At 46.2% G+C, this 26,121-nt stretch overlaps 1 protein-coding gene across 1 annotated transcript in view; it reads right to left on the bottom strand.

Moving 5' to 3' along the window:
* Nucleotides 1-10,164: 10,164 nt before the first annotated feature.
* Nucleotides 10,165-26,121, bottom strand: part of CELF6 (CUGBP Elav-like family member 6) — a 30,243-nt gene continuing 14,286 nt past the window's right edge. Inside the window, exons 4-13 of the mRNA XM_024128802.2 lie at nucleotides 13,663-13,791; nucleotides 13,482-13,561; nucleotides 13,181-13,324; nucleotides 12,931-13,063; nucleotides 12,697-12,843; nucleotides 12,413-12,475; nucleotides 12,081-12,161; nucleotides 11,851-11,994; nucleotides 11,077-11,232; nucleotides 10,165-10,236 (exon numbers count right to left, since the gene is read on the bottom strand). Of these exons, the coding sequence (XP_023984570.1) occupies nucleotides 11,105-11,232; nucleotides 11,851-11,994; nucleotides 12,081-12,161; nucleotides 12,413-12,475; nucleotides 12,697-12,843; nucleotides 12,931-13,063; nucleotides 13,181-13,324; nucleotides 13,482-13,561; nucleotides 13,663-13,791 (1,049 nt within the window). The 3' untranslated portion in view covers nucleotides 10,165-10,236; nucleotides 11,077-11,104. The remainder of the gene's footprint in view (nucleotides 10,237-11,076; nucleotides 11,233-11,850; nucleotides 11,995-12,080; nucleotides 12,162-12,412; nucleotides 12,476-12,696; nucleotides 12,844-12,930; nucleotides 13,064-13,180; nucleotides 13,325-13,481; nucleotides 13,562-13,662; nucleotides 13,792-26,121) is intronic.

Below are 26,121 nucleotides of genomic sequence, written 5' to 3' on the forward strand. Positions count from 1 at the left end.
GACATATCTATCCCTCCGGAGCTGGCCTCAGTCAGAATTTTTGCAGTGAGGGACTTCCCTGATGGTGCAGTGGATAAGACTCCGTGCTCCCAATGTGGGGGGCCTGGGTTCGATCCCTGGTCAGGGAACTAGATCCCACATGCGTGCCACAACTAAGAGTTCGCATGCCACAAATAAGGAGCCCATGTGCCACAACTAAGGAGCCCACATGCTGTAACTAAGGAGTCCACCTGCCACAACTAAGACCCGGCACAACCAAATAAATAAATATTTTTTAAAAATATATATATGTATATATAATTTCGCAGTGATTTTTTTACATTTGGATAACCTCAGCATCTCCCTTCTCACTCTCCCTTTTGATATCCCTGCTCTCCTCACCTGGCCTCTGAGCCTGGGCTTCAACACTGTCTTAATATTAGTTTGTTACACCCATTGTGTATAATAACTGAAAAAAGTGAGGTATATAAAATAACAGGACTTGGAGACTTAGTGGCAGAATGTAGAAGTTCAGAGTCGTTGGGGAAGGAGTTGGCTCTGCTCCCTCAAACAACTCACCAGCAAGGGCCCCATAGCAGCTTTGGAGAGCCGAGCATGTGTGGAAATGTTCGAACAGAAGCACTTTGGGTAAGCATGGGAGGTCTGTCCCCATGAGTGAAATGTCAAAGTCCAGTATTCCATAACCTTCCAGGATTTCCCCTCCTCACTTCCCACCAACTCACACCACCAGCTCTTCTACTCATTATGAATCCCATGAATCTCAACTGCCTCATAGTTGATCAGTATTTTCCTGGCTTCACTTTTTCCATCCAGTCTAGAGCCTATGGTCAGTTACTTTAACCACATTTTTGCTAATATGCTTGCCCTTAAAATCATAACCACAGATATTCCAGCCATCTACCTTCTCTTTTCTCCTATCATAAACCAGGATAAAGGAAATCACCCAGTCCCGCAGAATTGAGCTTGTGAGTGGACATGTTTTATGTTAGTCCAGCCCACGAGCCCTATTCTTTGGGAATTAAATTTTCCACACTCACTCTCCAGATCTATAGGCTCCAGGGCCATGTTTGTCTTCTGTGACCCCTGGCATTTTGGCTGCAGTTTATCAAACTGTGAGTGGATTCCTAATCTGAGCTGAGCTAAGCAAATGTCCTCTCCTGGGAATCTTGGATTAGGGCTGAGAGATTATGATTCTAACTGGACTGGTTTCTTGAGCAGAAGAGATATAAACTCAGGAGCTATGGTGCATCCACCTCCCAGATACTATGAGGAATGAGGAATGGAGAAAGTTTATCTGCAGAGAGAGAATGAAGCCTGGACAGGCAGAGACCAGAAATCATGAGACTGCTGTCTGGTTCCTGAAAGTTTCCCAGACCATTTCTGAGGCCCTCTGACCTTAGAATCTATGAGTCACCCTTATCTAGAATAAATCGTTAAGGAAACTTACCCTGGACCCGATATAGAGCTACAACAAATTCACAGTCTCCTAAGCTAGGCCCTGAGTGTACCCAGCAATCCTTCCTACACATCAGCTTCCGCCACCATCCCCCATTCTGCTTCACAGAGAAAATAAAGGCAACGGGGAGGAAACTGCCTTAATGTTCAGCCCCCTCCAAACATTTGAATCTCTCCCTCCCTTTCTTTCTCAGAGGTAGTGCGGTCTCCCTTCAAATCCAAGCTTAATCGTTTCACTGCAATTTGTTTTTCACTCCCTTTGTCTCTTCAGGAAATTTGATCCTTTATTTTCATCTCTCTTTCATGGATAGTCAACTTTTTCCTCTCTCCTACTCTTTGATCTCGGCATATAAACTTGGTCAACTACCCCAACCTAAAAAAAAAAAAAAATCCAATTTTAATCCCACACATTACTGATTATTACACACTTTTTCTTGCCTTCAACCAAGCTTCTAGGGAGTGGTTTACACTCTCCATCTCTACTTCCTTACCTCCCATGTGTTCTGTAAATCTAGTGCTATCTTACCTCTCCCCCAAATCTCTCCTGAAAATACTTTCACCAAAGTTACAGATGACTTCCGAGCTGCCGAACCCACTGGAAAATTCCAGGCTCAACTGATTTGACCATTGATGTCAGTTGGCATCGTTGATCAGCAGTCCCTGCATCCCTTTCCTCTGTTGGCTCCTATGGGCTATGTTCTTCCAGTTTCTTCCTAAACCTCACGTGGCTCCTTCACAACTTCCTTAATAGATTCCTTTTCTATCATTCATCATTTAAATAATAATAATTTTTTAAAAACAGTTCAGTCAACACCCATTTCTCATTTCATCACTCTTTCCAGTGACTTCCCAGAATCTGATTCCCCTTCCTGTGTTACAAGTCTTGGAGGTAAGCAGAGCCCACCTTCCATGACAGATATTGAAAAGGTTGGGTCTTTGCTTTCCCAGCTTTTTGGCATCTAAGACAGAGGTATGTGACCTAAGCTTGGCCAAGTAGCCCCCAGAAAAGTAGATTCTGGAGTAAATGATTCAGAGAAATAGAACCATGGAGAATTCATCCTGGTGGCAGTGGCCACAGTGCAGTCAGCTCTATCCTGTGCTTGGGGGCTGTAGTGGTGTGGGTACTGGTGGTGGGTGACATCCAGTGTCCAATGGTGATGACAGTGGCAACATTCTCACTGTGCTGGTCTGACATCTGATTTTGGCTTTTGCTCTGGTGGACTGGCCTCCCATTGTTCCCAGTTGTTTTTCAAGCTTGCATGTCCTGCTTGGCAATCCCGTGACCCACCCAGTGCCGTTTCAAGAGATGGCTTTTCTAGAATTTGAAGAAGAATAGATACATGTATATGTTACCAAAAAAAACAAAAACAAAAACTAATAAGCCTTGGAAATCTTTTTCTTAGAATGAGAGAGGGGTAAGTGAGAACACTTACACAGTAATAAGTGTTTCTAGTTCTTTGCTAGCACTAAAAGAAAAAAATGGCTTTTCTGTTTAAATCGTCCTGTGTGACACGCTGACTGCAGGTGACTGGGACTCCTGAATATACATCTCCATCCTTTACCTCTTGCATTTCAAGTTGCCTTTTAGACAACTCCACTTGTATGTCTCACTGGCAAACTCTTCTTCTTCCTCTCAATCTGCATTTTTTTCATGACCCTAGCTTAGTAAATAGCACCTATGACTTGTTCAGCCGGAACCCTGCGAAGAAAACATCTTAGACTTCTCCCACCCTCGTGTGAACAGAACCAATTTTACCTCTCGTTACATCTGAAATCAATCCCTCTTTTATATTCCTACTCTTCCTCACCAGAACCATTGTACTAGCCTCCTAACTAGCCCAGTATCAACTCTTCTGATCTCTTCTCCACTTAGCTGCCTTAGGGGAATCTTTCTAAAACCCAAAGCTGATCATATCATTCCTCTTATTAAAATTCTTCAATGGCTCCTTACCACCTCCAGGATAAAATATATACCCCTTCTATGGCTGTGGCTCCTATTTGACTCCCAGCACTCCCTCACCTACAGACCATGCAGGACATGTCTTTACATTCTATGACTACTTAGTGGGGCTGACAGTCACAGTGCCACCTCTGCCCGCTCCCGGTTTCCACCACACAGAAATGGATACATGACCCATCAGGCCAGGCAGGGGACTCCATCCCCCTGGCCAAAGTGATTGGTTCAGGTAAGGGTTTGTCACCTAAGCAGAGCCAATCATAACCTTCCCCTTAAACTCTCTTGCTTTTGAGGCCATGGTGCCAGGAGCCTATGAGATTGAAGCTGCTGGCACCCAGCTCTCTATCACAGGGAGAAAGTATATTTATGGCAGGAAAGAGAAGGGGACGAGGAACGAAGAGAAGCAGAGCCCTGAGAGATGAAGTGAGAGAGGTCTGATGACATTTGTTTGAGCCCTTGAATTCAGCCCTGCCTGGTCGGTAATAGCACTACACTTCTCAGCTCCCTTCTTGCTTAAGCTGGTTTGGGTTGGTTCCTGTCACTTGTAATTAAACTAGACCTGATACACAAACGGAATGGTGTGTGCAATCAACAGACTCTAGAATGTGGATCTGGTGGAACTGAAGTGAAGTGGAGGCGTTGTGGGGATCTGCCCATCCTTGAGTGGGAAGTTAGAAATCCCTGTTATGTGGTATCAGGTCAGCTGGTTACATGATCTTCTATTTTATCTGGAGCTTTGGGTCAGGCATCCATCCTAGATGGAGACTCCAGGGACACACTGGACAAATGTCTGGATGTTGGAGTATGCTGGCCTCTCGTAAGATTTCTAGCAAGGAACTGCAGTTCAGCTTGCTTCCATGCTGGCAGAACCAGACCATACGCAGCTTTGTTTAGAGTTACCTTTTTTGCCTTTGGCCTACTAGCTAGACTGCCAAGAGTCAGATAATCATGTGTCTTATAGATTATAAAAGCCAGATCCTCTACCCCAAACTAAAATGAGTGAGAACAAAGGCAGAGAGGTGGGACATCAAGAAGGAGATACTGGAGCTTAGGGCCTGGGAAGTTCTCGAGAAAAAGCCTGATGCTCCAAGCCACACCTGAATGCATCTTTTTTCTCCCAAATTAAATAATGTTTATTTTACTTAAAATTCAGACAGTCCTGGGGGTTCTGGTGCCAGGGTACCTTGGCTGTGAATCCTGTGGGAGAGAGTGAGATGTATTGGTCACAACCCTCATGCAACTTTCTGGGCTCCCTGGGCCACCTCTGTCTTTCTCTCTCTTGGTTGGCACCCCACCCATGCCAAGTAGCCCCTCCACTTCCACATTTGTGGTAGAAATGCCACATGGCAGGCATGGGATCTGACTTCCCAAGCAGCCACCCAGAGGGTGATGCAACTCAGAAATGCAGTGGAGTTAGCTCTCCGTGAGGTGCACCTTGGCCAGTAGAAAACAGGAGATGAGAGGGGAACGGATGGGAAAATTCCCTCTCAATTCTCCTCCTGGTGAACTGTTCTAAGGTGCAGTTTCTCCCTGCAAACACCATGTGCTTTAGCAAACAGTCCTTTCAAGTCACCTGCTCTCTCCTCACAGCTCATGTGAAACAGTGGCCGCCACAGTAATACGTTGTCTTGCGTTGCTTCACATCTTTCTCCCCTGCCACATGTCTCTTCTCCCCTCTCATCATCCTGGGCTTCCGTCTCCCCAAAGTGTGAGCACTTTAATCCTTGCCTCAGAGTCTGCTTTCTAGAGCACTTGGGTTAAGATATGGAGCCGCAATCAAAGCCCCCATCCCAACACTGAGTCCCAAGAGTGGGGTAGCAAGAAGGTCCTGAGGGCGCAACTGATTTTTCCTGCTCGCATGCAGGAAATCCAGCCCAGACTGCTGGATTCCTGTCAGAGGCCTGGTGGCAAGGGTGCAGGGTCAGCCCATTTCTGGCATACTCCCTAGAAGAAGCTGAGGCTAATTTTCTCAGGCTCTTTCTGTGGTTCCCTGCATTTTCTCCTGGGTACCTAAGACTTACCTTTGGAAGAGTCAAACCCAGGCTTGCGGCTTGCTCTGCCTTCTGGGTCTCTGTGCTCTTAGGCCACTAGAGGGCAGGAGACTAGAGCATGGAAGTTCAAAGTCCCCTCTACAGATGGCCAATCAAAGGCTCTGATCAGCCCAGTCTGCCATACTGTGATGGCAGTGTCTGAAGTGGGGCTGGGGAGAAAAAGAGTAGCTCTCCACCCTTTCTGAGTTTGCACTTGGCACAGACTTGGTCAACTCTTTGTGGACCTCACGTGGCTCAAGCTCCGCTTTGGCTCTGAGCCTCCTGAGCCCATGAGGTTTATTCCTTCATTGGTTCTCCCAAAGAACACAGGGCTGTGTAACATGCTTGAGCAAATATACTGGCTGAGGGAGGCGCACAGGCCCAAAACAGCCTCTGAATCCCTGCTGGATTTGGCTGTGTCACAGTGAAGGCAGGTACAGTGAGGACAGTGGATGCCAAAGATTGCAAACAAAGCTGGAAAAGATAAAGAGAGATTCTGTGACCTCCCTGACCTTAGTACCCTCTTTTGGAGGGTATTACATGCATGCTCTGTTCCACTGAGGCAGAGGTGAGACCCCAGGTCTGGTCAGAGCACACAGTAGATCCAGAGCTGCTCTGAGGTCAGAGGTTGTCAGTCCCATCTCAGACCAAAGGTCTTTTCTCTCTGTATCCAAGACACCCAGGTTGCATCCAGAGAGACAGAAATTCCGGGGGCCCTCCTGAAGGCTGAAGACTCTTCCCACAGTCCCCAAGTTAAACAAGTTCTCAGAGGTCCCCCCAATTCAATGTCCACGGACAGACTCTTCTCAGGAGTGCTTTGGTGATGTGGCCTTAGTGTAATAATGGACCATGGCCAGAGGGCGAGGAGTGCAGCAAGCTGCAGACTGTCCAGAATGAGTGCTTGTGTGGTTGCCTCACTCCTGTCCTAAGCATTGCCTTGGGGCTGAGACCTAGAAGCCAGTACCACTTAGGGATTTTGGCTATCTAGTCAGGGTCACTGGAGCATGAGCCAGCCAAGTATTATATAGGTAATTTCTCTCTGAGGGCACTGAGCAGATTCAGGTTGACTTATTATCACAGCCAGCCTATTGTGGAAACCACGAAGCTGAGGGGGAGGGGAATGGGCCAAGTGTGACCTGTTGCTAAGAGACAGAAACCACAAGGGCCAGATGCAGACTCAAGGACAAGAACTCAGCAAGATTCTTGATGATGGTTACTAGCTCACAGAGAGCCCAGGAATCAAATCACTTGGTTTGAAAGGAATTGTCCAGAGAATCCTCACCAGGCAATCGGGGATCTGGGAAGGCATAATCTCTAAGGCAATCTTTAGGTCCAAACCCATGTCTAAAGGGAGGGTGGATGATTCAATTCCAGAAGAGGTATCTTCTCAGGGCTGTCCATAAAGGAGGGAGATATTTCCCAGTGGAAAGGACCAAGAGCGATCAGTTTTGTTGACGAAGAAACTTGCTCCACTGTCCAGAAGGATGTGCTATATGCTATAGATTAGTGACCATTGTTTTCTCTTCTCCCCTATTCCAAATGGAAGGGGTTTTTTTGTTTTTTTTTAAAAATGGTTACCCTATTTCTCTCCCTATTCGTTATGTAGGGGTAGCTAAATTTATCTTTAAGCCAGAGATTGCAAAATCACAAGAAGTTATATCCAGACCTGATCAAGAATTGCACATCACAAAGGGACCCTGGACCGAGGGCTCAATAAAGCAACTGGGCATGATTCTGTTTTGTCTCCTATTCAGAAGTGGGTGACTGTGTTTTTTGTTTGGCCTAGGAACATTGCATTGTTAGGCAGGCACATTTTTGAAAGTGTATGTTTGTCAAGAAAAGTATAGGTGGAAGGTGAACAATAAAGGGGAGGAATACTGTGGATGCAAATTGCTTATCTGCCCATCATCCCTTCTTTTGAAGACCCAGTTCTCCCCTCCACACAGTCCTTGTGAAGTTGTCAATTACGGTGGCCTACTCTTCCACCCTAGAGGTAGCCACATGTCCATTCTGGCCCAAGTCCTCCCAAGGTCTTTAGAGCTAGAACTAGTGAGGCCACCAAATAGAAGGAAGCAGAGCCAAGAGATGGAGACATCATCATTTGAACCCTTAGATCAAGCCATGCCTAAAGGTAGATACATCCTTTGATTTCTCAATTATGTAAGCCAACTAATTTCCTATTGGCTTACACATGTTTGAGTTTTTGACACTTGCAGCTGAAAGGATTTGGACTAACACATGCACACACAACAGAGACACAAACACCACTGTTGCTTAAACTCATTAGACATTATACACGTCTTCCATGAGCTTATAGGGATCAGCAAACTTTTTATCTAAAGGACCAGATAAATCTTTTAGGCTTTGTGGGCCACATATGGTCTCTATCTCATATTCTTTTTTGTTTTATCTTTACAGCCCTTTAAAAATGTAAAAAAACATTATTATTTGTAGGCCATACAAAAGCAGGCTGTAGGCCAGATTTGCCCACAAGCCATAGTTTGCCGACCCCTGATCTAGATCCTGCCAACCTCTGCAGCATTTATACATGGTCTGCCAGCCCCTAACCATGAAACAAGATACTTCAAATGCCATTTTAGTTTATGCCTTGACGTGACTTGATGAGTTAAGGTTCAGGGTAGAGTTAGAAATGGGAAAGGGTCTTATCTTGGTGCCCACTGTCTGCCCCATAATTGGCACTGAATAAACTGTAATCATTATGATTTCTTGTTAATAATTTATCAGCATGATGCGGCTGTCCAAATGGCTTTGTGCAAATGTGCCAGTTCGTTCTCGAAGACCCTTCCCCTCCTTCATCTTCTTCAATAAACCTTTCTCTGACCTGCCTTACCAGTCAAGTCTGAATTAGGTACTCTTCTTGCTATCACAGACTCTCTGGGGCCCTCTATTATAACTACATTATCAGACTGTCCTTCCCCCTAACCCTGAGTGCTTAGCACCTAGCAGTGAGGGGTCTCCATGCCTCCATGTGAACAGCTGTTTGAATGTGCAGGTGTTAACATTCCCATCTGTGTCCAGGGTGGTCAGTCTACGTGTCAGCCCTGTGCACTACCGCACCTTACCTGGCAATGTTATTTTTCATCCCATTCCCTCCAAAAACGAGTCAAAGACAGAGGAACAGGTGGGAACAAGTTTTCTTAGAAACTCTTATGAAGGAGGAACCCGCCACCCCGCCCCCACATGCTTTATTGTCTGATGTAATATCAGATCAGAGGCCTCCAGTCTCAGCAACATCTAGGGACCAGAGTGCCCACCACACAGCTGGGGCCCCAGACTAGTTTGATGCAGGTCTGTGGGGTAGAGGGAAAATTATCCTCCTAGGAAAAGTTATGTGCAAGGCCCTGCAGGCCCAGGAAAGGCTGACCAAGGCAAGTGAGTCATGGTGCTCTAAGCTGAATCTTTTGCCCATCTCACAGAAGCAGGCAGGAAGCACCACCATTGATCAGCTTTATATGGCACCCACTGTATACAACAGACAGACAAAGACAGACAGACAGAGCACACACCACTTCTAAGCTGAACACTGCTCACCATCTAGAAGCACCTTGGATAAGCACATTGAGACACTCTTGCATAGGAAAGATGTAGTTTTTAAAGGAATGATGAAGTATTTTGGCAAAACATCTACTTCCCTCCCAGGTCCTGGGTAAAGAGGGACCTCTAAATTCTGAAGCTTCTACATATTGAAAATTATCCCCTTCTCAATGGCAGTATATACAGTAACGAACCTTCCAAGTCTGTTGTCACAGCCCTCTACATATATCCTGAATCTACTTTACCGGTGGGCAAACTTAGACTTAGAGACAGAAGGTGGTCTGGAGCAAGGGGACACTGGGGCTGGCTCAAGGTGAGGGGAAACAGGACGTGTCTCGGCTCAGCCAAAGGCAGGGCCTCTGTCTAACTGGATGGGGAAGGGAAAGGCTGGGGCGGTCCAAACTCCCTTTCTTCCTGCCTGAGGAAGCAGTGGTTCCACGGGAAAGGCTGTCAAGAAGGAAAGGCAGGTTCCCACCCCTGCTGGCTTAAGGGGTTTTTCGGGGTGGCAAAGAGCAGGGCAGGCCAGAGCTCCTCCTTGAGGCCTCTTCATGGATGCTCTCTGAGTCTGGGAATTGTGGGTTCACTGCTTCAATAACTTTCTCGTTACCTGCATATGAACCCAGACCTCAAGTCCTTCATCATTTTGAAAAGGTGGTGGGGTGGAGGTGGGGGGCGTTAAGAGGGAATGAGACACAGAACAATCTTTCCACAGCCTTCCTCTGCCTAGGCTGGGGCCTTCAAGGGTCTCCTTCATCCTGCCTCCTAGGGATATTTAAAGGCAGCTTTTATTAGACTCTATACTGTCCTTTTTGTTTCTCTTGTGATTTTTTTGTTTCTTTGTTTTAATTTATATATATATATATACATATATATATGTATATATATATATATATATATATAATTCTATAATTCTTTAAAAAGCAATAGTCCTTTGGTCCCTAAACTCTAAGGAATGATATGATTTTGAAAGAAGTAAATCTGGGCTTCCCTCGTGGAGAAGCCCTTGGCACCCCCCAAGGCCCTCTGCTGGTTCCCCTAGACAGTCACTCCTCAGCCAGACCCAGCTGCCTTGCCAGCCTGAGCTCTACATCACAGGCACAGAACAACCCACTTGGTGAAAACAATCCTTAAAGTGGCCTGAGCCCAGGCACTGGCCTTGGGTCCACCTCCATCTGTGGCTGCTCCTTCAGGAAGGGCTGCTCAAGCATTTCTGTGCTTTTCTTTTCCTTTCTTCTCACTCTTCAGTTTCCAATGTTGGGTATTAATTGATAAGGAGAGAGAAAGGGAAAAAAAGGAAAAAATCACTCTGGAGGGCAAGACAAGAAGAGCACCTTGCCCTATCCCTGACAGGTGAGTGGCTGGACCTCAGGCTTCCACTGAAGCCAGACCCTGGGTCCTGGGCAGATGATCTCAGCCCAGCACCCCCTCCAGAGGGCTCCCTGGGGGTAGTTCAAGTGAGGCAGGGTTCTGTGGACCTTCTGAGACAGCAATCTCTAAAAGTCGCAGGCAGCCGGCCCTGCCAGAAACCTGAGAGCTTGTCATCGCCCTCCCCATCACCACCACGCCCTGTATATCCTGCATCTTCAGTGTATCTGCTTCTCTCCTCATCTCCATGTTCATTGCCATTATACCAGCCCTTACATCCTGTCTCTTCTTTGCTTAAACTCCTCAGTGGTCCTCTACCATCTTCAGGATAAAGTCCAAACTCATGGCCTTTAAGACACTTCACAAGCTAGCACAAACCTCCTTTTCTAGTCTCTTTCTCCACCCGCCTGCCCTCCCCACACAGGAATTCTCTACTACGGTCCCCTGTGGCTATCTCTGGAGTGGAACGAACTGGTTGGATCTTACTGTAATTGTCTCTCCCAGACTGTGGGGGCAGGAATGTTGTCTAATTTATCTCAGTCCTTAGATTGAAGGAAAAACACAGCCTAAGACTGAGGATTCCTCCTAACTCCTGGCTCTTCTCTCCCAGACTTTTTCAGAGGTCGGTGCCCCCAGCATCCCAAAAGGAATATCAAAGCTGAGAGCACCTCCATCACTCAGGCCCCATCTGCCGGGGGTCCACTAAGGACTCACCTTTCTGTGGCTGGTCAGTGAGAGTAGATCAGTAAGGCCGGTTGGCATCCTTGGGCCTCTTTAGCTGGACCTTGAGCCTCTTCATGCCAATCTGAAAGCCATTCATGGCCTGAATAGCTGTCTGGGCACTGGTTGGATTGTCAAAGCTAACAAACCCTGGAGGGTGTGTGCAGAGAGGTTAGCTGGGAACTCTGCGTGGCAGGGCCTCCTTTCTCTATGACCAGTCCCTTCTCCTTGCCCCCTCAGGCCAGTTCCATCAATCAGTACTCCTCCACCCTCCAGTGTTTGCACGTGTGCACACACACGGACACATGCTCGTACTTACACAGGCAAGTGGCCTGAGTTTCCTAAACGTGTGATTCTTGGAAGGACAGGAGGTAATTCTGAGTGTGTGTATTGGGGAAGCAGGTAGTGTGTTGGTGGGGTGTTTCCCTGTCTTTCCCTGGCATGGGAAAACTCTCTCCACAGCCCCCATTCTGGTCCTCTGAATTGCAGTTGGAGGGGATCTCTGGTCCCAGACCCAGACTCCACCTGCCCTGGCTAGACTCTAAAGCCTAACCTGGTTGAAGATCTACCAGACACCTGACCTTCCCAGGTGAACCTGAAATAGACTTGTTCCTGGTCTGGGCTTAGCCTCATCACTGGTCTGTGACCCTGCTGAGCGCTATACACTCAGTTTATAGGAATCACTGACTTCCGTTGGTACAGTCTTAGGGTCTGTAAGGAATCTCGAAGTTGGGAGTGGGAGAGGCCTAGGGATGGGGCTCAGCTCACCAAAACATTTGCTCTGGTTGGTGGCTCGATCCACAAAGACTTTGGCAGAGACAACGGCTCCAAAGGGCAGGAATGTCTGGATGAGTTCTGCATCACCAAACTCCTGAGGCAGGTGATAGATGAAGAGGTTACAGCCTTCGGGGCCTGCAGGAACAGGAGCAGGCTGGTTCAGGGGAGGAATCCTGAGTCCAGCCCCACCAGGCCCTGATCTCCAGACCCCTGTCCCTCACCTTCTCTTTGCTGCTGGGGCAGGCCTGAAGGCTGCTGGGGAAAAGTTGTGCTCACTGGGGCATAGGCCGACGGATAGGCTGCTGGAGACAGAGGTGGGAGTGGGCAGTGACCCCCAGGAGCCACCCCCAATCAGGGCCCCATCTGCCTGGCCACCTTTGACCAACTCAGCCAGTGCACAGTAACCCTCACCCCTAGAAAGGTCGTTCTGGGTCCAAGGGTGGGCGAAAGGAGGGTCGGACTCCTCAGAACAGAGCCTAACCCCCCACCCAAATCTCCCTATTACTTTCTGGGGCCCTTCAAACCCCCCAGGCCGCGTAGCGCCAAGTGAAACCTGCGTAGTGGTGCATCCCAGCGTAGGCCTGCTGCAGGGGGTCAGCCACGCCGGGACTCTGGGCTGGGGAGAGAGGGGCGCAAGGCCCACAGTGAAGGTGGGCTGGCGGGCGGGCAGGGTAAGGTGAGAACGCAGGGAGTGTGGAAGGAGGCTGTGAGAGGCAGCAGGGAAGGAGGAGGAGTCCCTTCTCAAGGAGGCCAGGCCCTGCCACCCGCCCCCCCCACAGACCCCCGCTCCCCACTCCATTTTGGGGGACATTTGGGCGGAGCGGGTGGGGGTCCCACCTGGGTAAGGAGAGAGCCCGTTATTGTAGAGACTGTCCGAGCCAGGTTGCCCGTTGGTCTGGGGGGTCAGGGGGCCGAATCCATTGACCCCGATGGGCGCCGGGAGACCCGGAAGCGTGCTGGGGCCGCCGCCCTGCGGGGAGTTGGCTGCAGGTGGCGAGGAGGTGGGAGAGTCAGGCCGCAGCCCCGCCCCGCCCCGCCCCCGCCGCAGGCCCCGCCCTCCGCGCGCAGTACCTGCAGCCGGCAAGAGCGGCGCGGCTACCAGGCTGAAGGCCGCCACGTGCTGCATCTGTGCCGCCACTGCGGCCACCGGGCCGAGGCCCGGGCCCTGCGCCGCCGCCAGCAGGGCCGCCTGGTGCTGCAGGATCTTTGAGAGGGAAGAAGGGCGGGTGTGGAGGGCCCAGCGGTGGGCATCTGCCCCGGCGCCCCACCCCCCGCCTGGCTCACCCGCTGCCCGCCCGCGCCCGCCGGGCCAGGCACTTACAGCGGTGGTGTAGGCTCCGCAGGCCCCCAGCGGCAGCGGCGCCGGCTGCAAGGCACCCAGCTGGCCCGCCATCTGCTGCATCCGCCGCAGCGCGCGCTCGCGGTCCGTGTCCGCCAGCTTGACCACGAGGCTGGACGAGGCGCCCTGGGTAAGGCAGGGGAGGCTGCAAGGACGGGTCTAGACCTCAGCCCCGGCCCTGGGCCGAGGGCCTTGCTTCTCAGGCCCTTTCCCCAGCATGTGGGGAGGAGGAGCCAGTCCCCAGACCCCTGGCCTCACCCGGGGCCCCGGCGCCCGCCCTCACCGCCATGGTCCGGCTGCCGTGCAGACTCTGGATGGCCGCCTGAGCTTCCCCTTGACTCCCGAACTTCACAAAGGCACAGCCTGGGGCAGGATAGAGGTGGCTCAGGTCACAGAGGCCAAAGGGTCATGTGGTCCGGAGTGAGGCGGGGTCATCAGGAAATCCAGGGGTCAGCTCAAGTCACCTTTACTGGTGCCATCGGGGCTCCGCAAGACGGTGCACTCCTCGATGTGGCCAAAGGGCTGGAACAGGCGTCTGACGTCCTCCTCACCCTGCTGCTTGCCCAGCATACCCACAAACAGTTTTCGGTCCTCTGGGGACAAATCCAGGAGTCACCTGGGCACCCTAAGACCTCTTGGACTCCCCAGAGTAACAGGAGAAGCCTAGGAAAGTAGTTAACCACGGTCTAGCTCTGGGAAGAGGTGAGTGAGCAGGCCCTACTCACTTGGGGCCACAAGGTTGGGTTTCTTTGAGGGGCAGGATGACCTACAGACAGACCTGGAGGAAAGAAACTCCATATTTCCATCAGGAAAACCTGGGTCCTGGAACTCATTGTTGCTCTTGTGGGAAGTGATTCAGTCCATATTTTTGGTTGGATAGAGCCCTACATGCATCATTTTATATGTTTGACCTTTCTGTTCTTAGAGTCTGGAAAATGCTATTTTGGACCATTTCAGCCCTATTAAGGGAGGGAAGTCCTCAGAGGAGTCCTTGTATTAATACTGGGTCTGGAGAAGATAAGTACACCCTCCTGATAAGCCTGATGGCAGTGGCTAGAGTCCAGGATTCTGGGTCAAAAAAAAACAGCACAGAAAGTAGTTGTCTCATTGCACTGCCTCAACCCCAGACCATGAGCACTGGAATGATGAATCCCCAACTCCAGCACCCAACTCAGCCTGCGTGCCCCTCCCAAAGGCTTAAAGAGAACAGGAAGCTTGGGTTCCTGATCCTCCAACATTGGCATTTTGCCCACTATGCTTACTGAACTCATGACCCCTTTCCTTACCTCCCTTATTCCCTCACTGAGCTTCCAGGGCCCTCACTGAGCCCTGCTGCCTCCTCTCTGACTTCCCCTGTTTTCCTACCTTGATCTCTCCCCAGGTGTTCATGCTACGGGAGAACAAGTTCTACCTATAGACCTGGATGGCCACGTGAGGATCCTTCCCTGTGTCCACCCTTCCTATGGGAATGATAGAGATGCCCAGAAAGGGGCCATAAGCTGGGCCCGTGACCTTGGAGAAAGCTGGAGAGCTGGGGCTGGAAACCAGGGCTTAGCTGCACATCCAGCAAGTCGGGCCTCAGGAGCACTATCCAGGAGTGTGTGGTAGAGGAGCCCAGTCCACAGGTCCTGCTGTCAAAGGCCCTCTCATCTGCACCAAGGTAAGTCTCTGATTTTGAGATGGGGCTTCATCAGCGTAATACAAGTTGGGAGAGAAAGAGTGGGTGGGAATCTGGCTTCAGGCTTCACCTCTGAGACCCTGAAGCCCAAGAAAACCCATCCCAAACTCCTTCACTCTTTGACAGGCTTGGCCAGGCTGATAGGGTCCTTGGATCCTGAGTGCAAAGGAAACAGGGCTGGTGAAGGTCACAGACTGAAGCCTGGGTCACAGTGAAAAGGAAGAACAGACTGGCTGAAATTAGCAGTGGAGGGAATCTCCAACAAGGCTATGTGTATGTGTCCATATTTCACCTGGATGGTGTGGGGTTCAGCCTAGGCTGCCCTGGGTACCTTGGTATCTGTCGCCTGTTAATGCGGTGTCTGTATGGAGGGCAGGGGCTGTGGCTTATATGGGACATACAGAGTGTGTTTCAGCAGAATCCTGCCCTCTTTCCAGAGGATTACTGCCCAGAAATCCTGATGGGGAAAGGATAGGTAATGTACTTGTGGCCAGAATTCCAGTAGAGGTACCAACCTTCTGTGGTGAGAGTACAAACCAGTGGGTGTACTTCACTCCTGGGAGGGTTAGCCACAGAATAGTGCCCTTGGAATGGATCACTGGTTTCCTAACCTTTTAAAACAACTGTGAAATCCATTGTTCTAACAAAAATATTAGGATGAAGCTCAAAATGTAAGAGAAAAGTAGAACTGCTTGGAAAAGCCAGAAAAGTAGGAGGAGGCTGGAGTTCCTCTTGCTTCATCTTCCCCTGGTACTCCCTAGAGGGGGCTCCAAGGAAAGTCCTTTGTAAACCACTGACCTAAAAGATAGAAAATAGAATTCCACATGGTGTATGAAGAGGGATCTGAGATCATTCTCTTCAGGAACCTGAGAAGTCAGGAAAGGTCTTTCATGATTCTCTTGACTAATCTGATGGTGGCTTTGCCTTGACATTGGAAGACTGGCCCTATTTGGTCAGGGAATCAAACCCTCTGAGATTGTTATTGTTCTGAGCTATGAAACTAAATTATGCCCATGCGTCTACAAGAGGCCCAGGAGGGGCTGGAGAAGATCCTAGGGTCTCCAGAGTCTCAGGGCTTCATGATGCCCTAATTTATAGTGCAGCTGTGACATTGGGTAAGGTCTGCAAGATGATGACAGCACCTAGGTAAGCTGTCATGCCACATGGAACAGCATCCAGGTAGCCCTAGGTAGGAAGAGAGAGGTCATGGCTGAGATGGAGCCCCCAGGACAGAAAAGAGGTTTGTGTGCACAGTGGTCCAATCCTTCATCTGCTCTTCCTCTTTCTGCTCTTTTCTGATGATGGTGGTCAGTCACAGCTCATGTCACAGACCATGAAATTCTCTGATCCTTCTGTTCCAGGGAGAGTCTCCCAAATTAAGAATTTCCATTTCCATGATAGGGCACTGACTCTATGGTTCTAGACTACTGGGCTGTACAGAATTTAAAATTGAAATGAGGTTGGGCTATGGGCTAATCTCTATGCTGCCCATTTCACAGATATCACCTTGAATCCTGGTGTCCTCTTTGCCACTTTACAGAGACCTTGATGGTGTTTGACAGGAGGATGATCTGGGCCACAGTGAATATAAGCATCAGATGATCCTGAAATGGTGGGATAAGTTTCTTAAGAGACCTGGTCAAAGAGAATTACAGGCTAGACTCCTGAGAGTAGCCCGCAAATCCACAGCCCTGAAGATTTTGAGGGCCGATGCATGCTCCCAGAGAGATGGAGATGATGGCAGTTAGCCCAGAAAATGCAATATCCTCTAGGTCAAACTATACCAGTTTGGTAGAAAGAGGATTCTGTAAGAGGTAGGTCGGAAATGTCTGAATAAAATCATTCCATGAGTGGTGGGTGGGTCCCTAGAAAGATGGAAATTCAAACAGGGAGGCTTAACTTTCCTGGAGTGGATGGAATTGGAAGATAGCATCAGTGTGGAGTTGAGACATAGTTGGAAAGACACACATTTGAACGGTGTAACTGCATTTTCATGATGGCCACCTATGTGTACTCCTTGCTCTTCTACCAAATGCTTTTTTGAACCCAAACCAAGTTGTTTGGACCCTAGAGGTCCATCTCCATAAAGCTGTCTTGTGCAGCTGGTCATACAGGGATTCTAATGTAGCAAATGATGGGGTTGGAAGCCCAGAGTCAGAGTCAGTCCACTCCATCTTCCTCAGGAAGGGTATCAAGATGCTGTTCTAGAAAGAAGGCTCTGCCCAAGGTGGCCCAAAGGAGTCCCAAGTTCCTGGCTTCTAAGCCCCCCACAATCACTCACTTCCATGTTGGTAGGATATCATGATTGTAGAAACAGTGCAGGGACAAGATTTCAGCATTGGGGTACCAACCATCAGACACATCCTAAAATTACCAGTCCACCTTTCCATCCAAATACCAACCCAGGAGATCCTATTGATGGCAGCATTTGATGCTCTGACATTCTCAGTGATGATTGCAGCATAAGGAGCCAAGGAAGACTAGGAAATGAGTGAAGGAAATATCCAGGGGAAACAAAGTCTCCTGATCAGATCTGATGAGTATCAAGGAGGGCTTTAATTCCAAAAGAAAACTATTAGAACTAAGAAACAAATTCAGCAAAGTTCTCCTATTAAAAAAATCAACAGGGACTTCCCTGGTGGAGCAGTGGTTAAGAATCTGCCTGCTGGACTTCCCTGGTGGCGCAGTGGTTAAGAATCCGCCTGCCAATGCAGGGGACATGGGTTCGAGCCCTGGCCCAAGAAGATTCCACATGCTGCAGAGCAACTAAGCCAGTGTGCCACAACTACTGAGCTTGCACTCTAGGGCGCACGAGCCACAACTGCTGAAGCCCGTGCATGTAGAGCCCATGCTCCTCAACAAAAGAAGCCACCGCAATGAGAAGCCCGCACACCACAACAAAGAGTAGCCCCCACTGGCCGCAGCTAGAAAAGCCTGCACGCAGAAATGAAGACCCAACACGGCCAAAAATTAACAATATAAATAAATAAATAAATTTATTAAAAAAAAAAAAGAATCCGCCTGCTAATGCAGGGAACATGGGTTCGAGCCCTGGTCTGGGAAGATCCCACATGCCATGGAGCAGCTAAGCCCGTGCGCCACAACTACTGAGCCTGCACTCTAGAGCCCGCGAGCCACAACTACTGAGCCCGCATGCCAGAACTACTGAAGCCTGTGGGCCTAGAGCCGTGCTCCACAGCAAGAGAAGCCACTGTAATGAGAAGCCCGCGCACCATAATGAAGAGTAGCCCCCGCTCACTGCAACTAAAGAAAGCCCGCACACAGCAACAGAGACCCAACGCAGCCAAAGATAAATAAATAAATAAATAAATAAATAAATTTATTTTAAAAAATCAACAAAAAAATCAGTTGTGTTTCTATAGACTAGCAACGAACAATCTGAAAATGAAATTAAGAAAACTATTCCACTTAGCATCAAAAAGAATAAAATACTTAGGAATAAATTTAAACAAGGCTGCAAAAGACTTGTATCCTGAAATCTACAAAATATTGCTGAAGAAAACTGAAGAAGACGCAAATAAATGGAAAACATCCTATGTTCATGAATTGAAATACTTAATGTTGTTAGATGTCAGTATTACCCAAAGCAATCTACAGATTTAATGCAATACCTATCAAAATTTCAGTGGCATTTTCTTAAGAAACAGAAAAATCAATCCTAAAATTCATATGGGATCTCAAGAGATCCTGAATAGCCAAATAATCTTGGGGGGAAAAGGAATTTTGGAGGTCTCAGACTATCTGATTTCAAAACTTATTACAAAGCTACAGTAATCAAAGTGTGGTACTGGCATAAAGAGAGACATTTAGACCAATGGAGTAGAATAGAAAGGCCAGAAATAAGCCCTCACATATATGGTCAAATGATTTTCGACAAGAGTGCCAGTCTTTTAAACAAATGTTGCTAAGAAAGCTGGACATCTACATACAAAAGAATGAAGTTGGACCCTTACATTGTACTGTATACAAAAATTAAATAAAAACAGATCAAAGATAAACATAAATGCTAAAACTATAAAACTCCTAGAAGAAACAGGGGGAAAGCTTCATGACCTTTCATTTGGCAGTGATTCCTTGGATATGACACCAAAAGCACAGGCAACAAAAGTAAGAATAGAAATTTTGGACTACATCAAATTTTAAAACTACTGTGCATCAAAGGACACAACCAGAGTGAAAAGGCAACCTACAGAATGGGAGAAAATATTTGCAAACCACGTATCTGATAAAAGTTTAATATCCAGAATATATAAAGAGCTCCTATGACTCAACAACAACAAAAATAATTCAATTTTTAAAAATGAGCAAAAGATCTGAATAGATAGTTCTCCAAAGAAGATATACAATGACCAAGAAATATATGAAAAGATGCTCAAAATCACTAATAATTAAGAAAGTGGAAATCAGAACTACGAGATATCAACTGACACCCATTAGGATGACTGCTATTTAAAAAAAGTGCGGGGGGAGGAAATAAGTGTTGGCAAGGATGTGGAGAAATTATGTATGTATGTGCACTAATGTAGAATGGTACAAGCCGCTATGGAAAACAGTACGGCGGTTCCTCAAAAAATTAAAAGTAGATTTACCATATTATCCAGCAATACCAGTTCTGGGTATATATCCAAAAGAATTGAAAGCAGAGTCTCAAAGAGATATTTGTACACTCATGTTCACCTTAGTATTATCCACAATAGTCAAAAGGTAGAAGCAACCTAAATGTCTATCAACCAATGAATGGATAAACAAAATATGGTATATATGTACAATGGAATATCATTCGGCTTTTAAAAGGAAGGAGAAATCTAAAAAAAAAAAATAATGGTTCTGAAGAACCTAGGGGCAGGACAGGGGTAAAGACGCAGACGTAGAGAATGGACTTGAGGACACAGGGAGGGGGATAGGGAGAGTGGGAGGGAAGGAGACGCAAGAGGGAAGAGATATGGGAACATATGTATATGTATAACTGATCCACTTTGTTATAAAGCAGAAACTAACACACCATTGTAAAGCAATTATACTCCAATAAAGACGTTAAAAAGAAAAAAAGGAAGGAGATTCTGACACATGCTGCAACATGGATGAAACTTGAGGACATTATGCTAAGTGATATAAGCCAGTCACAAAAAGACAGTTGCCAGGGGCTGGAGGGAGGGAGAAATGGAGAGTTATTGGTTAATGGGTACAGACTTTGAGTTTTGTAAGATGAAAAAGTTCTGGAGGTTGCACAGCAATGTGAGTATTGCTAACAGTATTGAACTGTACTCTTAAAAATGGTAAAAATAGTAAAGATTATGTTATGTCTGTTTTACCCTAATTAAAAAAAAATACAGTGAAGGAGGAGGCCTGAAAAATAGGGACTTAGATTAAGAAAGAACAGAGGCTCCACTGTTCCTTCATCCTGATCCAGGAGAGCCAGGAGGCGAGTAAGAAAGGTAGACCAAGCCTGGGCTTTCAGGTTCCCTTAAGAGAGAAGATCTCAGCCTCCGGAGATGCATTTTTCTTTTGTGGGCTATACACTTGTACCTGAAGGGCTTGTCAGAGGTTCAGCCACAGCCGTGGCCTAAAAGTGTTACAACAATTAGCTTTGGGTGATCCACTCTGAGTCAAACTGAAGGAAAGCACCACTCTTTTCCTTCATAGGTAGAATGCATTTCAGGAAGTGAAACATTAACTTGACATTACCAGGTCTTATGCAGTACTGTGAGCCTTATCCAGTCAGGTTTTAGTTGGAAGTATACTTTTTAGAATTAAATCATTGTGAGGATCAAGGACAGATATGAGTGTCAACTGACTAATAGAACAGTTGTTGCTAAGATCCGTGTCTGATTTAGGCCAGAGACTATGTCCCAGTATTAAGAAATTCTGAAAATTCTAGCTCAAAATTTAACTTTAACTTAAAGTTTGGTTGTTAAACACTGGATAGAATAGAATCCTAGAAAAAAAATTGGAAAATATGGCTTACTTAGTTAGATAGTAATATATGTTTATTACTCAAAATCCAGGCTGATATTTAAACAAACCCTTGCAAATTCAGGCAGAAATTAAACAATTATAGGATGGTTATAGGAGGGTTGATGTGATGACAGATAATTGGCTTTTGAGTTAAACCAAATGTGAAGATTAAAAAACAGAGGCATTACCTCAGAGAAAGTTTTAAATTTTAAAGTAAAAGAAAAAAAAAACCTTAAAGTGAAAAGATTGCATGGATTTATTACTTAAACTATTTCTGTACTGTAGGCATCTTGGATCTGTAAATATTTGCAAAGTAAAAAATACAGCCAAGTTGGGGAAAGAGCAATCACAATTGTGACATGAATTTATTGATTTTATGTTAAAAATTTGAAAGATAGGAAAGAAAATACAGGAGTTCAGTGATTTTGAAGATTTTGCCTTAGAACTAAAAAATACTTTCCCTATATGATTGGTACTTACAGTTCAACTTATTTTTAGTGTTTCCATAGTAGAGATAATCTAAGTTAGGAAAAATCAACCACAGTCTCCATGCTGAAGAGCAGATAAAATAGATCTATTTAGTTACCATTGTCTGAGGGATTTAGGGATCCCTAGCTCTGACCTCATGTAATTTGAGGTTAATTTAACATTTTGAAATACATGAACTTTGAATTTTCATTCAGGCAAACATTTTAATGTTCACATTCAATTAAACACAAATGCTGGGGGAAAAGGTTTTGGCACTATGTATATTTAATTAGAAATGGGCTCCTTGGGCTTCCCTGGTGGCGCAGTGGTTAAGGATCCACCTGCCAATGCAGGGGACACGGGTTCAAGCCCTGGTCCAGGAAGATGCCGCGTGCCACGGAGCAACTAAGCCCGTGAGCCACAACTACTGAAGCCCGCGTGCCTAGAGCCCGTGCTCCGCAACAAGAGAAGCCACCACAGTGAAAAGCCCGCGCACCGCAACGAAGAGTAGCCCCCGCTAACCACAACCAGAGAAAGCCCGCGCACAGCAACAAAGACCCAGTGCAGCCAAAAATAAATAAATAAAATTTAAAAATTTATATAAAAAAAAGAAAGGGGCGCCTTTAGTATATTATGAGATAATTTCACTTTGGAAAATTAGATTAATTTTCCTTTAAGACTGTACTGTTCAAAGGACTTCCCCTGGTGGCGCGGTGGTTAAGAATCCGCCTGCCAATGCAGGGGACACGGGTTCGAGCCCTGGTCGGGGAAGATACCACATGCCACGGAGCAACTAAGCCCGTGCGCCACAACTACTGAGCCTGTGCTCTAGATCCCACATGCCACAACTACTGAGCCCACGTGCCACAACTACTGAAGCCTGCATGCCTAAAGCCCATGCTCCGCAACAAGAGAAGCCACCGCAGTGAGAAGCCCGCACACCGCAACGAAGAGTAGCCCCGACTCGCCACTAGAGAAAGCCCGCGCTCAGCAACGAAGACACAACACAGCCAAAAATAAATAAATAAATAAATAAATTTATTGGGAAAAAAAAAAAGAGTGTACTGTTCAATGCCACAGGATGTAAAATATAGGCACAGAGAATGGAGTATATGAACAGTGTGGGACTTGACTGCAGAATTTATGGGAACTGGGATACATTAAACATATGTATAAATATATATGTATAAACATACACATAGGGCTGGCATACATTAAAAGGCTACTATAACGTAGTCCATGAAGACTTGGATGCACTCCGAGTGCCACCAAGGCTGCGAGGGATGACCATGAAAGAAGAGGACCCCAGACCTTCTATCGGGCAGATCTTGTGTTACTACTATTATTGCATTGTAAGCATTGAATATGCAAGTGTTACCAGTAACTTCTAAAAGTAATGCAACATACAGTGTGTTTAAAATATAGGTTATAGGTTATTTCAAAGTGCCTACGAGGGGACTCCAAGTCAGACGGGGAAAGTCAGAGACGGCTTTGCTCTCAGAGCCTCTGTTTCCTTATTTGGAAGCTTGGAGGAAATAGCTCTTCCTGCCCTACCTATTCTAGAAGCTTGTTGGGGGAATCAAGCTCATGAGACTATATGTGACCTGTAGAGCATGGTTATACAGAGAGTCTTATGATCTTTCAGATTTAGGAGGAGCCGTTTGGTCTCCTCCTAGGAACAAATGGGTGGTTTTAAGAACAATGATGTTGTAGGTAATGTTATAGCGGGAAGAAGACAGGATGTCTCTGTATCTTTCCAAGGTGTTATGAAAAATGTTTTTATAAATTTGCTTTAAACATTTTTTTCAATGAAAACAATTTTACTTCTATTCAGGCTCTCCCCTGCTGTGCTAACACTTTGATTTCTACAACATTGGCTGGAAGTGAAAATAAAACAGACCTATGATAGAAGTTATAAGAAAATAAAATAAAATATAGGTTATTTCAACCACAAACCTCATGTCTAGTGATTAAAAATAAGAGTAATACTACTCTGTTGCATTGGCATGAAAATTCAAGAGATAGAATGTAAAGTGACTATTTTTGTCAAAAAGCTCATGCATGTGTACATAATAGAATACTCCTGTATGGCAGATGGGAAAGAAAATGGCAGTCTTTGGACCGAAGAAGCAAACCTGATAGGTTTAGTTAGGCTGTCACAATGCTGGCCCACTTTTAAAAATTGAATTAGTTGCCAACATTTAATATAATTAAAACAGAAAACTTTCATTATGTCATGACAGTCTCACCCATTTAGGGTTACTTACCTGGCTCCTATAGCATTTGAGTTAGTGATCCCTGTTTTATGGGAAGAAAAATCTAATAATCCCTTCCAGAAAAAAATGGCAAAATTTTGGAAGATTACATTTGCCTTGATACCCCCTTGATTATGTCTGCATTGATACCAGTATTTTTGTCAGATGTAAAAATCATTATTAATCAACTGTAAACAAAGGATTTAATTTCAGGAATAATTTTAAAATATGCAAGCTCAAAGGCTTAACTGTATCAGGGCAGGTGTGACCATTAACTCTGAAGGTTTATAGAATGTTTGGGACAACAGAGATAAGACTTGAATGGGACAAGCTGTCCTACATTGGTGTCAAATTTTACATTTCAAAACCAAATTCAATACCATTTTAAAAGTTGAGTTTCTAAAGCATTAATTTGTGTTAAAATTCAGCAGAGGGCTGAACTCACTTTTGAAGAGATATATAATAGCATTGAATAGAAGAAACACATTTTGATTAGTATCTAACACAGATCACTTGGTAGTAAAATACTTGCAAATTGTAAAGACCCAACTGTTTTGCAAGACTTAGTACATATGCCTCCTCTCTCCCAAATGTGTATCAGGGAACATTTGGTGACTTTGAGTGGGAACACGAAAGAATTGAGGGATCTGGTTATCTAAAACTGCAAGAAGGATTATCCATAGATGCCTTTGGAGTATATGCTCTTTAAAAGCCATCACTTAAGCAATGTAAAGCAATTATACTCCAATAAAGATGTTAAGAAAAAAAAAAGCCATCACTTGTCAAGAAATAGCTATGCTATACATAACTACTAAACTTATGAATTCTACTGCCTGGCAGACCTCTTTTCAGCTAGATTTTCTTTTCCTGCTCTCTTGAGCTGCTTGGAATCTGAACAGGTGTAAAGGTGAAATGCCATATGTACAGAATATGTCAATGATATTACACCTGAATGTAGTGATAAAACTCATGCTGATGCCACTGCTGGGAGCCCAGATGACCAAGACATCTGGACTAGGCTAAGCAGAAGCATAATCGGCGTGGAGGCCTCCTTTGGGCAGTGGCCCTCACGCTGGCAAGAGGCGTTGGACTCCAAGCAGCAAGTGTGCCCCCAGCATCCTGGATTTAGTTCCTGAACCAGACTCCAAGTTGCATTATGTTCTTCTGAGCTCTGTCCATGCTCTTCCCTCTGCCTGAAATACTTGCTCCCTTGCTCCTCCTTTTTCTGTTTGGCTACTTCTTGTTCATCCTTGAGATCTCAGCTTAAATACTACCACCTCTGGGAGCCCACCTTGACCTCCCAGACTAAGGTGCCCCATGTTTTCCCCAATGCTTTTCAATCCCTCAGGACTTGAAAAGCATTGATCACACTGGATGATAGCTTTGTTTTACTGTTTATATCCCCTTATAGCTCCAGAGCTCCATGAGGCCAGGTGCCAGGTCTGCCTTGCATTCCTAATGTGGAGTAAGTTACTCAAAAGATATTTGTTGGATGGTTGAACAAACTACAGCCCAACCTGTCTGCTTCTTAGCTCACTCAAGTACTCTCAGGTGACCTCTCAGCTGTCTAGTGTTTGTGGGCAGAAGATGAGCCAACATTGAGAAGATGGCCAACACTGGCCCTGATGCCTAACAGTTTCCCAAGAAGCAGAAATTCTTGGGACAAATGAACCAGAGGTTTGGTATGCAGTCTGGAACTTCTCAAAAACTGGTCTGGAAAGAATGAGATGGAAAAGGAGGATGTGTGTTTGGAGGAGAGGGAGGAAGCTTGGAAATATCTCCTCAAGACAAAGTGGGATGATAACATCTTGACCAGAAGTGGAGAATCAAAGACCAAAGATCAGAACATCTAAAAGGAGGAAGAATGGATTTCTTGGAGGAAAGAACTCCACAGTGGAGTTCTTTGAAGCTACTAGAGTAGCTACTAGAGTCCCTTGTAGGTGTGGACACTGAGCCTGAAGTCTGAGAGGATGTGCAGAATTATTAGGAGTCAATAAATGTCTGTCAATTGGGTTCCATTCTCTCCCTGATCTTGGGCAGCTTCTTTTACCTAATAAAAAGCCATGGCTGACCTCCCTAAGGTGGGGAGAAAGTCTTATTTAAGAGAGAGTCAGCAAATGTCAGGGAGGGCTCCAGGCAGATTTCTTGGAATGATTTAACACCCAAGGGCAAGAAAGACACCAAGAACTGACACCAGAAGCTAGTATTGCTTTTCCAGCATGGAAGCTGGCCAGAACTCGGCTGGTTGTCAAAAAGCACAGGCTCGGATGGACCTAGAGTATGTCATACAGAGTGAAGTAAGTCAGAAAGAGAAACACAAATACCGTATGCTAACGCATATATATGGAATCTAAAATAATTGTACTGATGAACCTAGTGGCAGGGCAGGAATAAAGATGCAGACGTAGAGAATGGACTTGAGGACACGGGGAGGGGGAAGGGTAAGCTGTGGCAAAGTGAGAGAGTGGCATGGACATATATACACTACCAAATGTAAAATAGATAGCTAGTGGGAAGCAGCCGCATAGCACAGGGAGATCAGCTCG

The sequence above is a fragment of the Physeter macrocephalus genome, chromosome 11 (genome assembly GCF_002837175.3).
Source record: "Physeter macrocephalus isolate SW-GA chromosome 11, ASM283717v5, whole genome shotgun sequence".
NCBI lineage: Eukaryota > Metazoa > Chordata > Mammalia > Artiodactyla > Physeteridae > Physeter > Physeter macrocephalus.